The sequence below is a fragment of the Dreissena polymorpha genome, chromosome 3 (genome assembly GCF_020536995.1).
Source record: "Dreissena polymorpha isolate Duluth1 chromosome 3, UMN_Dpol_1.0, whole genome shotgun sequence".
NCBI classification, from domain to species: Eukaryota; Metazoa; Mollusca; class Bivalvia; order Myida; family Dreissenidae; genus Dreissena; species Dreissena polymorpha.
In genome coordinates, this window is record NC_068357.1 from 20,154,393 (window position 1) to 20,168,778 (window position 14,386).

Sequence of the window (14,386 nt, forward strand, 5' to 3'; positions counted from 1 at the left end):
GAGATTTTACATTAACTTCAACTTCCAATAATATCTGCACAAAGTTATTGCATGTTTAAATTACAGATGTTTGTTCGGTATAATTTCACAAGGGCCATGGTGCACATAGCTCTCTTAGTGGTACAGACTTTAACCCATTAACTGCCTATGATATTTATATTTTGTATCATATTTACTTAATGAATATGATTCAGTGAAGTGCATTCATGTAACAGAAAATAATAAATTGCCAGAGGAATCCAGTTTGTCTTCTCCATAGTCACTTTTATTAATGATGATTTCTCTATTCAGCAGAATGAATGTATTTTTAACCTGGTGTTCCGAAGGAAAAAACTGGTTATTAGATTGGCGAATACGGGCAGGCTGGCTGGCTGGCGGGCTGGCTGGCGGGCGGGCGGAACAAGCTTGTCCGGGCCATAACTATGTCGTTCATTGTCAGATTTTAAAATCATTTGGCACATTTGTTCACCATCATTGGACGGTGTGTCGCACGAAATAATTACGTCGATATCTCCAAGGTCAAGGTCACACTTTGAGTTCAAAGGTCAAAAATGGCCATAAATGAGCTTGTCCTTGCCATAACTATGTCATTCATTGTGAGATTTTAAAATCATTTGGCACATTTGTTCACCATCATGGGACGGTGTGTCGCACGAAAGAATCACGTCAATATCTCCAATGTCAAGGTCGCCACGACTAAAAATAGATTTTTTTAAAAAACAAACTTACAAAGGGGGTTAATTTTGTTTGTTCATTTCAAAAGTTCAGTTTGAGTTTTCTCCCTTTATCAGATTTTTTTTTCACAATGAAAACATGGTTTCGTGACAATTTTGTCCCTTGTTATGAATGTATTTATGCTGTCAGTTATTGATGTTCCTTTAATAGTTTCAATATTCCTAATGTCGTCTTCTTTAGGTATAACAAAGAACATGCATACAGTACATATTCTATTATTTCAGAAACAGTGAATTCCAGTATCACTTTTTTGGGTTACAATAAATTGGTAACACAAGATATTATTGAAAATAATGTTGTAATCATATGGGCCCTTAATCTTGGTCAATTTGAAACGGAAGCACTTGCTCTTAAGGATGTTCGATCGTTTCCACTTTACGGTAATTGATTCACTATATCGTGAAAATTAAAAACCTTTATATATTTTCACGGTTTCAAAATATTAGGTTGGAATAAACGAGTGTAAATTCTAGTTTTACTGTTTTGATTATGCGCCTTTAAATTTTCGGCATTTACATATTTTCGAGATTTACTGCATTGAAACCAAGCGTTCGATTGCTTGACGTCACTTCGTGATCGACATCGATGAAACGCTTGCTTACGCTGTAGATGTTATTTTCTGTGCAAATACAAGCGTCTATTGATAACGAAACGATAACTTGTCAACAATGAGAATCAGATACTTGGCTTAATAATTTTCATTTAAAATGTCTAATTTGGATATAATTCGGAATACAAAACGAAACTTAAAAGGTATTGAAAACAACAACGTTCAAAAGAACAATGTGGATTTCAATAGAAAGACTATTTCCACCGACAATCAGGATTTCCGGTATGACCACTGTTATTTTGACGATTTTTCTATCGGTTCGTCGGTAAGCGTGACCACATGTGACAACAGCGATGCTAGTTGGATATAAAATTGGTAGACGTGTCGTTGAACTCGACACATTGACCGAATCGCTTTTAGCATGCAGTGCTTGTCAAGTGCCCATGAATTTACTTAACACTGTAGAAAGCAGGGATTTCGGACAGGCATGTGTTTTGGACATACAGTTTAGCAATTGTGGTGCAGTAAATAATGTAGCTACTGGACGGAAACATGGCAGAGTTTATGACATGATCACAAAGCTTGCATTTGGGTAAGACTTCTTTGTCTTTTTGGTACATTGGTGCATTATATCATGATTTATTGTCTAAATTACTGATACTTTTGAATACATTCAGATAGTTATCTCTAAGTAATTCGCGTGTAGTCTACATGCATACATTTTTTATATTGTACTTGCTATATTTTTCCTTCATATGTTGTCTGATTTACTGCCAGTAAACACAATTACAGTAGAATGTGAATGGTTGTCCTTAGTTAAACATGTATATTTTAAAGTGACATAAGTTTATTTTCTTCCTGCAGTCCTAGTTATTAATACCGGTAATAAATATGAAATTTTACAAGTTTACAAAACATAAATATTCTCAATTTGTCAAATACGTATTGGTTTTGAAAATAAAGGGCTTGAATTAATTATTATTTGTGTGTATGTAGATCACTAGGTCTTATAAAATGTTGTAACTTTTGTAAATTAGTGACATTATTTCATATTATTTTATTCCGCATAAGCATATTCTAGCATTGTGCATTGTCAACTGTTCTGTCATTTACTGCAATCTGTTTCAGGTAAATCAAAAACTGGGTGTTTCACCTGGGACTTTCACATCGAAACTGGCCCTTCTCCATGACCTTCAGCACAAAAAAAGAAAGGCTATAACTGTTACTCGTGCAGCAAAACAGTGACACATAAGACTTAAAACTCGAACGGTATTTTTAATTATGGGCATTTTATATTTAAAACACAGTATTCTTCATTTGTATGCCCCCAATTGGCGACATAGTTTTCGCACTGTCCGTGGGTCGGTCAGTCCCTCACACTTTTCGTGCCTGCTCTCTAATTCAAGTAGTTTTCATCCGATCTTCACCAAACTGGGTTTCTTACAATTGTATGGTCCAATTATCGCTTAGTCTTAACAACTTTTGATCTCGTTGACGCAAGTCGGTATATTCCCCCGGGTCAAATGTGACGCATGACGTAATTTTCTCAAGAGTCAAAAAGGGGTCTTCTGTAATATTCAAGCGTCAAAACCCGGGAGCTCGGGTCAAAGGAAAGCCCTGATGGATTATTTTTTTATATAGTTACAAAGTTGGAGTTTGGGGCATCCGTGTCGTGTGGACACATTTCTTGTTGTAGATTGTATCAATAGATCCATCAATTATATATGCAAAGTAGTAGTATCATTTAAAAGCATATGCTAATGTTTGTAAATTGATTATTGTAAAAGCATTAATGTGCTGTGTAATCATTTCTTTAAATAAAAATCGGAGATAACCCATGAAGGTGCAAGCAAATTTTCCAATTTGAAATTCTGTTTTTCTGTTCAGGCATTCAAAGGACAGTGCAAGAAGTACAAGCGGGACCAACGTACAGTTCAAACATAGAGGACTAAGACGTTGAAGTTACAACTATACCCCCACCTATACCCAAGCCTGGTCCAGCAGGGCTAGACACTACTGGGAAGGAATTTGTTTTCTTTGATTTGGAAACAAGAGGGTTAGGTAAAGTTTATTTTTAACATATTCCTTATTCACAGTGTTGCACATACAGAAGTTTATCTTGGTCCAATTCAGGTATTTAGGTACTCTAAATCTCCAAAGTTGAACTTCTATTAAAAAATATACATATTTACTTACATGTATAACATAATTCAACCTGCTACTGCTGAGTAACTCAATGTGTCAGAGATATCGTGTGAATTGTTGGTCAACCTAGCATATGATTGAATTGCAACAAGAGTTATGTTCAGACTAATTTCTCATTTTGCTTTCATATAATACATCATTCTCAATCTTTACTGATAAAATGATAGTAAATGCCACTTAGATGATGCAATGTTACATTACCCACAACTGGCTTTAGTATATTATTGTGCATCGTTTAAGAATTTAAACACTATTCTCTTCGCTTCTTCAGATTTATGAATACATAAGATCATTAGATGCCTACAACTTACTTTGATATATCCATGAATGGAAGAAAAGAGCGTTTCAATTTTCATAATAACAGTTATTATGCCCCCCTTGGAAGAGAGAGTTATTATTGTTTTGCTGGATGTTTGTCCGTGGGTAGATCATTAAGTTTCCGATCAATAATTTGTCAACTTTTTCACTGATTGGCTTTTTACTCTCCATGTGCATAGGGATTGGACAGTATATAACCCCCATTTAAATTATGGTCACTTAGTCAAAGGTCACAATAAGTGTGAAAATTGTTTCCGATCAATAACCCTTCAACTGAAAATTCTCTTAAACCACAATGCATAGAGAATGAATGTGAAGGAACCTCTTCTACGATTGTTCACATTAAGCTTCAAAAAAAGTCCTGTCCTGGTGGGGGGCAATGTTTTTCCCTTTTATATTTATTGTAAACACTTCAAATGTATTTTAAGAAGTTTACATTGTACTTGGGGGAGCGACCCAGGGCTCTGTGATTAACGGGGCTAAAATGGATTTTGTGCAATTTCTATTTAAAAATTTTGTTTTGTTTTTTCAGAGCACACTTCTCACATAATTCAGATAGCTGCAGTGCATTCAACTGGTCAGAAGATTTCCTTGCAAGCGTCAGAAGAAACTGGAGTGACAGTTGTTAGCGACTCTATGCTTGTCAAGAGACAAACAGTAACAGCTGTCCCCATCAAATCTGCATTGAAAAGTTTTATAACATTCTTACAGAAATGTTCACCAATTATTTTAGTTGGGCATAATATAGAGTCTTTTGATTGTATTAAAAGTGTTGCCCCGTGCTATCCATACTTGTTGAAAAATGTTTGAGTTTCAGCAAAATATTTGTGGCTTTTTAGATACTTAAAAATGTTAAAGGAAATATTACCAAATATGAAATCATATTAGCGGGAACATTTAGTTAAAGAAGTCATTGGTGAATTATACATGGCACATGGCGCTATACAGGATATTTTAGCTTTACAAAAGTTAGTGAACTCTGTTCCTCTTGACCAAAAATTGTTAACAAATATTCATTCAGCTTTTACCGAGCAGTGTTAACATACAATGTGTAACTAAATGTTGCTTCCAACATCAAATCTTTACAAACCATAATTGATACAAAAGTTATAAGTCAAGGTGTTGCAAGGAAAGTTGCAGGAAGTGGATTTCAACTTAAACATTTGAGTCCTGTATCAAAAAGAAACGGACTGAGTGGTTTGAGGAGCCCCCTTTCAGAGGTTACAAACGGACAAATCAGAGTAACAAAATCAGAGAAAATAATATGTACAATAGCGAGTTATTTGTTGCCTGACATCTAACCAATATATATATCTTGTATATAGATAAGCTATGAAATCTAATAGCTGTTACATCATTGTTTTTCCTTCTCGATGACGAACGTAGTTGTGATTCTTATGTCAGTTGTATTTCTCATGTTTCACCTAAGTTGTAAGATATTTTTGGCAGTGCATTAAACCACAGATGGTGTGTGAAACATAATTGCCCAGCTTATTGTATTCTTTGTTGTTTTAAGCTTCACTGGCCAAAGGCCAGCGGGGCTTATGTTATGATTCTGTGTCCGTCGTGCGTGCGTGCCTGAACGTTTCCTTTAAACATCTTCTTCTCCTAAACTACTGGTCCAATTGTGATGAAATTTCTCAGGAATGTTCCTCTTTCAACGTTGTTCAAATTATGCCCCTGGGGTCAAATTTGACCCTGCCCCGGGGTCACAAAATTGAACATATGCTTATATAGGGTCTATTTTGTGAAAACTTCACATATTTTTTCGTCCATAACCATTGGGCCTTGGGCTTCCAAATTTGGTATGTAGTGGCATCTTATAGTCCTCTACCAAGTTTGTTCAAATTATGCCCCTAGGGTCAAGTTTGACCCTGCCCTGAGGGTCACAAAATTGAACATATGCTTATATTAGGCATTTTTTGTGAAAACTTTAAAAATCTTCTTGTTCATATTAGTATGGCATAGGGCTACCAAATTTGGTATGTAATGACATGTAATAGTTCTCTACCAAGTTTGTTCAAATTATGCCCCTTGGGTTAAATTTGAAACTGCCCCGGGGGTCACAAAACTGAACATATGCTTATAAAGTGCTTTATTTGTGAAAAAAAATTGTCCATATCTATTGGGCCTAGGGCTACCAAATTTGGTATGTAGTGACATCTTATAAACCTCTACCAAATTTGTTCAAATAATGCCTCTGGGGTCAACTTTGACCCTGCCGCGGGGGGGTCACAAAATTTAATAAACGCTTATAAAGCGCCTATTTTGTGAAATCTTTAAAAATCTTGTCGAAAACCATTCTGACTATGGCTACCAAATTTGGTATGCAGGAACATCTTATAGTCATCTATCAAGTTTGTTACTTTGGGTCAAATTTGACCCTGACCCGCAGGTCACAAAATTGAACATTATATACGCTTGTATCTTGCTTATTTTATGAAAACTTTAAAAATATTCTTGTCCTTAACTCTACATCTAAGACTTAGGGCCACCACATTTTGTGTGGAGTGAGATATAGTAGTCCTCTACAAAGTTTGCTCAAATTATGCCCCTGGGGTTAAATTTGACCCAGCCCAGGTGGTCACAAAATTGTACATATGCTTAAATAGGGCCTATATTTAAGTATCTGCACATGCGGAGAATATTTGTTTCAGTCTTTTTCTCAGCAGTGGAGCGATACAGGGCCATCATGGCCTCTTGTCTTAAAATACACATCACACAGTTTTAAAAATAATTTTAAAATACCTAATACATATGCTCAATTTACAACCAACAACATGGGTAACAGGTGGGTGGGGTAATTTAAGATGTTTATTTGAACATCAACATTGTTTTTACAGTTGTTACATCTGAAATATTTTCATAACAATATACATTATAAATATTTCTACGTGTATCACATTTCAGTTGATAATTTGATTGTTATGGAGCAGTTATTATATAGATATGTTTTAATTACTATTACAATGTTAGTCATTGTATTTTTGAAATTACGTCCATATTAAAATGTCTATAGCAAAAAAAAATCCACGGTGACCTATCAATTTCTTTACTTCATTTTAATGCTTAGCTAGTTTACTTTAATTATTGAGAACTTCAAATGAATATGAATATTACATCAACAGAAATATGTATCTGTGTTGCATGTTATCTATTTTGAACTGTGCAATAAAAAATTCAAAACAAACAAAAAACTAGTCATACTTATTTCTCATTATTTTTTACGATTTCCATAATTTTTGGTTTTAAAACTGTTCACTATGATAATACACATGTTACAGTTGCTAATCTAATGCAATCTCAATACTATTATGCCATTTTAAATGTATTACACAAAAACATTTTACCGTACCCCCAAATTTATGCCCCGCAAAAATGACCTTTTTTCAAACGCACATGGCATTTAAAAACCTTCGTTATCTCAAAATTATTCACGGTGACCTCTCTTTTTTATTTTATATTAATTTCAGATACAGATTCATTAATCACCATACAAAAAATTATAGCATTCCGGATATTTTGAAAATTTTCACAAAACGATAGAACATCCTTTATCTTCATGACTTTAGGAAACAGGGCTTAATTCATGTGCGTAAAGTGTCTTCCTTGATAAGCCTGTGCAGTCCACATAGGCTAATCAGGGACAAACCTTTCTTCCTACACAGGATTTTTATTTAGAAGACACTTCCTTTAAAGAAATTTCTATAAAAGCTTAACGGTCGTCCCTGTTTAGCCTGTGCTGATTGCACAGGACAGTATAATAACTGTATTGGACAAATAGAGAATAATAGGTTAGTGTTGATTATAGATCAGGTTTATCATGCGAGGCTTAGAAAACAAAAAGCACGAGCCTTGGCGAGTGCTTTTTCGTTTTCGTGCCGAGCATGATAAACCTGATCTATAATCAACACTAACCTATTATTCTATTTATCCCACTTTTTATTCAGTAAACTTTTTGTATTTAAACAAAATAAGTTTTCATGAGTGTTTGTCGTACTTTGATAATGACTGTAGTGTAACCAAGGCGAGTGTATTACTCCGCGTTCCAAAAATAACCGCTGATCAAATAATCTTTTTTTAAATCAGAATATCGTTCTGTAACAAAGTGTCGAGGGTTATTAATTACAATTTTAATCATATTGAATTGCAAATCTTAAAGTTTTATGATATCAATATGACATTAAGTTGTTATATACAAGGAACTACATTTGTTTACAACGTAGCCTAACACCACACACAATTCACTTTCGATAACAAACCATCAAGTCGATCACGAGGTGCACAATATTTGCTTCTTTGTTATAATATTGATTATTTTGTGACGAAATAACAAAGATTACTTGGATTTAAGCTAATTATATACATTTTGAATGTTGAAAGTGGCACCAAAGAATTGTGAGGCAAAGTTGTTCGAACTAGAGAAAGACATTTGCTGGTGAAGTGACTGGGTGGGGCGAACATCAAGATCAACTTGTTCGACGGTAGACAGTGGTTGTCTAGGCTGCATTTCGGCCATAGTTTCGGTGCATGAAGGTGTACAAGAGGAACTGTTGGATTGTTACATTTACTGGACTGAGCAAGAATGAACACTTTTGCAGCTGTTCAACAGATATGTTGGAATAATTGGTTAAGGACTGGAAATTTTTGTGCCCTGTTATTGCCATGGTTTCAGTGGGTGGATATTTGTATTTCGAAATTTTTGGACCAGGAATTTGCGAACTGAGTGGTTCGTTATTCTCTTGTGCTTGAGAAAGCCGGAGTCTTTTGCCATGGCCTTCAGCATCTGACCTAACTTTTTGACACCCAATTGTTGACGCAAGAATCACCGGGATGCAGTGTCATTTGTGCGTATTGCCAGGTAGAAAAGATGCTTTGAAGAAAAATCAGATGGATGCATATCCGAGTACAGCTTGTAAATTAACACAGGATTTCTTGGTCCAGACGATTGTTTTCTACGGTCAAAGGGGAGCAACTCGCACTGACTTCTTCAAAGGGGAGCAACAACAACAGAACCTATTTGCAGTGTTAAATTTACCTAATACTTGAGGTTTTAATACAAATAAATGACAAAAAAACTCGTTTTTTGCTACTTTCCTTTGTTTTAAGGTCATTAAGATTGACAAACATTTGAGATTGTTTTTATTATTGATGCACTTGGCAAACACAGGTGACGAGGTGCGTGTGAAAAAGTAGTCCCGGTTCGGGAGTTGATGACGTCATTTCGTGCCATTGATTATAGCCTTGCCGTTGATTATAGATGAAATTTACAGGGGTGTCAATTTTCCGGATTATTCCGGAAATCCGGATTTGAGCCGTCCAGGGTTGATTTTGATGTGAATGTAAATCCGATGAGTTTGTTTAAGGCGGGTGGGGGTAGGGACAAAATTCTTTTAGTGAGGGATCATTTCAGAACGAATATTGTTATAGCATCGTCGGCATGACGGACATTTGCGCTTGGTACCGATTTTATTTATTGATATCTGATTGGTAAGCGGCTGGCACTGACATGAGCAGGCACTGGCAAAGTAAAGCACTGCAATATCATATTTTAAAACAATATGTTAATCAAATTATATATTGACTGCGTATTTGCTAGGTTACTGGTTACTGGTTTTCATTTTCTGCAGTCAAACGATATGCATATTTTATTTCATTTGCAAATGATGTATCGCGACATGTTTTGGACAGTCGTTTTTGGATACGCTGGTTTGTTAATTACATTTCGAAGTTCTTAATATCATTTGTTTAGAATGACAAATACACCTGCGGTGTTACAGATGGTTTGGTTAATAATATTTCGCATTGTACTCACCAGAAATTGCACCTAGAAAGACTATAAAAAAAGAACAATAAGCTAGGGCTCGGGGGGTTGGGCCCTCTCTTACCTTTATCCTACGGCTTAATTTTCCGGATTTCCAATTTGGGCCAATTGACACCCCTGAATTTAATAAACGGGGCTTTAATCAACCGATTTCGCAGTAAAAGTGGGATAAATAGAGAATAATAGGTTAGTGTTGATTATAGATCAGGTTTATCATGCGAGGCTTAGAAAACAAAAAGCACGAGCCTTGGCGAGTGCTTTTTCGTTTTCGTGCCGAGCATGATAAACCTGATCTATAATCAACACTAACCTATTATTCTATTTATCCCACTTTTTATTCAGTAAACTATTTTTATTTAAACAAAATAAGTTTTCATGAGTGTTTGTCGTACTTTGATAATGACTGTAGTGTAACCAAGGTCAGTGTATTACTCCGCGTTCCAAAAATAACCGCTGATCAAATAATCATTTTTTTTTCAATCAGAATATCGTCTTGTAACAAAGTGTCGAGCGTTATTTATTACACTTTTAATCATATTGAATTGCAAATCTTTAAGTTTTATGATATCAATATGGCATTAAGTTGTTATATACAAGGAACTACATTTGTTTACAACGTAGCCTAACACCACACACAATTCACGTTCGATATCAAACTATCGAGTCGATCACGAGGTGCACAATATTTCCTTCTTTGTTATAATATGTGGTTATTTCGTGACAAAATAACAAAGATTACTTGGATTTAAGCTAATTATATACATTAACATTTTGAATGTTGAAAGTGGCACCAAAGAATTGTGAGGCAAAGTTGTTCGAACTAGAGAAAGACATTTGCAAGTGAAGTGACTGGGTGGGGCGAACATCAAGATCAACTTGTTCGACGGTAGACATCGGTTGTCTAGGCTGCATTTCGGCCATAGTTTCGGTGCGTGAAGGTGAACAAGAGGAATCTGTTGGATTGTTACATATACTGGACTGAGCAAGAATGAACACTTTTGCTGCTGTTCAACAGATATGTTGGAATAATTGGTTATGGACTGGACATTTTTGTGCCCTGTTATGGCCATGGTTTCAGTGGGTGGAATGTTTGCATTTCGAAGTTTTTGGACCAGGAATTTGCGAACTGAGTGGTTCGTTATTCTCTTGTGCTTGAGAAAGCCGGCGTCTTTTGCCATGGCCTTCAGCATCTGACCTAACTTGTTGACACCCAATTGTTGACGCAAGAATCACCGGGATGCAGTGTCATTTGTGCGTATTGCCAGGTAGAAAAGATGCTTTAAAGAAAAATCAGATGGACGCATATCCGAGTACATCTTGTAAATGAACACAGGATTTCTTGGTCCAGACGATTGTTTTCTACGGTCAAAGGGGAGCAATTCGAACTGACTTCTTCAAAGGGGAGCAACAACAACAGAACCGATTTGCATAGTGTTAAATTTACCTAATACTAGGTTTTAATGACAATAAATGACAAAAAACTCGTTTTTTTGCTACTTTCCTTTGTTTTAAGGTCATTAAGATTGACAAACATTTGATATTGTTTTTATTATTGATACACTTGGCAAATACAGGTGACGAGGTGCGTGGGAAAAAGAAGTCCCGGTTCGGCAGTTGATGACGTCATTCGTGCCATTGATTATAGCCTTGCCGTTGATTATAGATGAAATTTAATCAACGGGGCTATAATCAACCGATTTCGCTGTAAAAGTGGGATAAATAGAGAATAATAGGTTAGTGTTGATTATAGATCAGGTTTATCATGCGAGGCTTAGAAAACAAAAAGCACGAGCCTTGGCGAGTGCTTTTTCGTTTTCGTGCCGAGCATGATAAACCTGATCTATAATCAACACTAACCTATTCTTCTATTTATCCCACTTTTTATTCAGTAAACTTTTTTTGTTTAAACAAAATAAGTTTTTATGAGTGTTTGTCGTACTTTGATAATGACTGTAGTGTAACCAAGGTCAGTGTATTACTCCGCGTTCCAAAAATAACCGCTGATCAAATAATCATTTTTTTAAATCAGAATATCGTTCTGTAACAAAGTGTCGAGCGTTATTAATTACAATTTTAATCATATTGAATTGCAAATCTTTAAGTTTTATGATATCAATATGACATTAAGTTGTTATATACAAGGAACTACATTTGTTTACAACGTAGCCTAACACCACACACAATTCACTTTCGATATCAAACTATCGAGTCGATCACGAGGTGCACAATATTTCCTTCTTTGTTTTAATATTTGGTTATTTCGTGACGAAATAACAAAGATTACTTGGATTTAAGCTAATTATATACATTAACATTTTGAATGTTGAAAGTGGCACCAAAGAATTGTGAGGCAAAGTTGTTCGAACTAGAGAAAGACATTTGCTGGTGAAGTGACTGGGTGGGGCGAACATCAAGATCAACTTGTTCGACGGTAGACAGTGGTTGTCTTGGCTGCATTTCGGCCATAGTTTCGGTGCATGAAGGTGAACAAGAGGAATCTGTTGGATTGTTACATTTACTGGACTGAGCAAGAATGAACACTTTTGCTGCTGTTCAACAGATACGTTGGAATAATTGGTTATGGACTGGACATTTTTTGCCCTGTTATGGCCATGGTTTCAGTGGGTGGAATGTTTGCATTTCGAAGTTTTTTGACCAGGAATTTGCGAACTGAGTGGTTCGTTATTCTCTTGTGCTTGAGAAAGCCGGCGTCTTTTGCCATGGCCTTCAGCATCTGACCTAGCTTGTTGACACCCAATTGTTGACGCAAGAATCACTGGGATGCAGTGTCATTTGTGCGTATTGCCAGGTTGGAAAGATGCTTTGAAGATAAATCAGATGGACACATATCCGAGTACAGCTTGTAAATTAACACAGGATTTCTTGGTCCAGACGATTGTTTTCTACGGTCAAAGGGGAGCAATTCGAACTGACTTCTTCAAAGGGGAGCAACAACAACAGAACCGATTTGCATAGTGTTAAATTTACCTAATACTAGGTTTTAATGACAATAAATGACAAAAAACTCGTTTTTTTGCTACTTTCCTTTGTTTTAAGGTCATTAAGATTGACAAACATTTGAGATTGTTTTTATTATTGATGCACTTGGCAAATACAGGTGACGAGGTGCGTGGGAAAAAGTAGTCCCGGTTCGGCAGTTGATGACGTCATTCGTGCCATTGATTATAGCCTTGCCGTTGATTATAGATGAAATTTAATCAACGGGGCTATAATCAACCGATTTCGCTGTAAAAGTGGGATAAAAACTTTTAGCAATCATGTTAAGCCCTGTTTTCCATGAAAGTGAGTCATTTGTAAATTGTTATCTTTTTTTTAACTGTCAGGTAACTATTATGCCCACAAAGTAAGAGGTATCGAGAAATGCACTTTCATGTCCATGTATGTATGTTGTACCTTAACATTGCTAGTGCTATCAGTCTAAATAAAAAATGACTCACCACACATGATAAACGTGTCACACGCAAACTTGGTTTCTTTTCTTAAAGTTTGAGGTCACAAGTACAACTCAAAGTTAAAATATCGCCATAATACAGCTGGTTATTGGCTTGCAAATAATAAAAAATAAGCCTCACTCCGAGAAAGTGGGAAGAAATGCATGTGCGTAAAGTGTCGTCCCTAAACAGGCTTATCAGGACGAAACTTTCCCCCTAAAATGGATTCTTGCTAAGAAGAGAAACTTCACACAAAAATACCATAAAAGCGAAAAATGTTGTCACTGATTAACCTGTGCATAGTGCACAGGCTTATTTGCGGCGACATAAATGCACATGCATTAAAAACTGTTTTTCCAGTGCAGGCTCATAAACTAACTAACATGATGCCATTTATCTGTGTTGAAAGGTGTTGTTGAAGTATCCATGCCTGTGTGACACATCTTGTGTGACACATCTTGTGTTTGACTAATAAACTCAAATGTTCCCATGTCACATTTATGTTGCAGGTTGTTTTAGAGACAGAAATAACAAACAAGTCAGCACTGAGACTGTATGAAAATCTGGGATTTGTACGGGATAAGAGACTCTTTCGATATTACCTGAACGGGGAGGATGCGTTGCGGTTGAAATTGTGGTTGCGGTGATGCTCCTTGTTTGTATAAATGAGCAGCCCTCTGATTAAACTGGGTTTTATACATGTGCGTAAAGTTGCCTCCAAGATTAGCCTTTGCAAACTGCACTGGCTAATCAGGGACGACACTTTTTAATAGTATTTTTGTTAAAAGGAAGTATCCAGTTTAGGCGTAAAGTGATGTCCCTGATTTATCTGCACGTAGTGCACAGGCTAATCTGGGAGGACACTTTATGCACATGCATTAAACCCTGTTATCTCAGAGTATGGCTCTTATGCTTTGAGGACAAATATTTTATTGAATGATAAACTGATTATTGTTTTTTTCATTTAAACACCTATGTTATGTCTGTATGAAAATGAATATATTTAAATGAAATTTTCATTTGGTTTTGTTCCCTTTTTGCCCCATATCTTCTTAATTCTGTTCCTAATCTATCTCTTAGTATTCATATATTATTTGTTATCTGCAATGAAATATTGATCTTTAATATTGTTTAAAATGGGTTATTAACTGGAACTGATAGTGGGTAATAGACTCAATAAAAGAAACCAGCAGGACACATGTTTTTAAGTGGTTAGAATATTGCATTATTTGATTTTACTTTATATGACTCCTCGCTCTGGGAAACTGTGTTTAAATGCATGTACATAATGTGTCGCTCTAG

General features: G+C 35.8%; 1 protein-coding gene and 1 long non-coding RNA gene across 3 annotated transcripts in view; both read left to right on the top strand.

The window, feature by feature from the left end:
* The window catches only part of LOC127873220 (N-alpha-acetyltransferase 30-like), a 28,506-nt gene that overhangs the window by 12,243 nt on the left and 1,877 nt on the right, over window positions 1–14,386 (top strand). The window contains exon 4 of one of the 2 annotated variants that reach the window (XM_052416985.1): window positions 13,594–13,724. In XM_052416985.1, coding sequence (XP_052272945.1) covers window positions 13,594–13,724 — 131 coding nt within the window. Of the gene's footprint in view, window positions 1–13,593; window positions 14,102–14,386 lie in introns of those variants that run through there. The other variant, XM_052416986.1, reaches the window with a different exon arrangement.
* LOC127873227 (uncharacterized) lies at window positions 9–7,171 on the top strand. The gene is made up of 4 exons (XR_008046063.1): window positions 9–1,877; window positions 2,414–2,554; window positions 3,173–3,346; window positions 4,341–7,171. It is a non-coding gene; the product is annotated as an uncharacterized LOC127873227 (long non-coding RNA).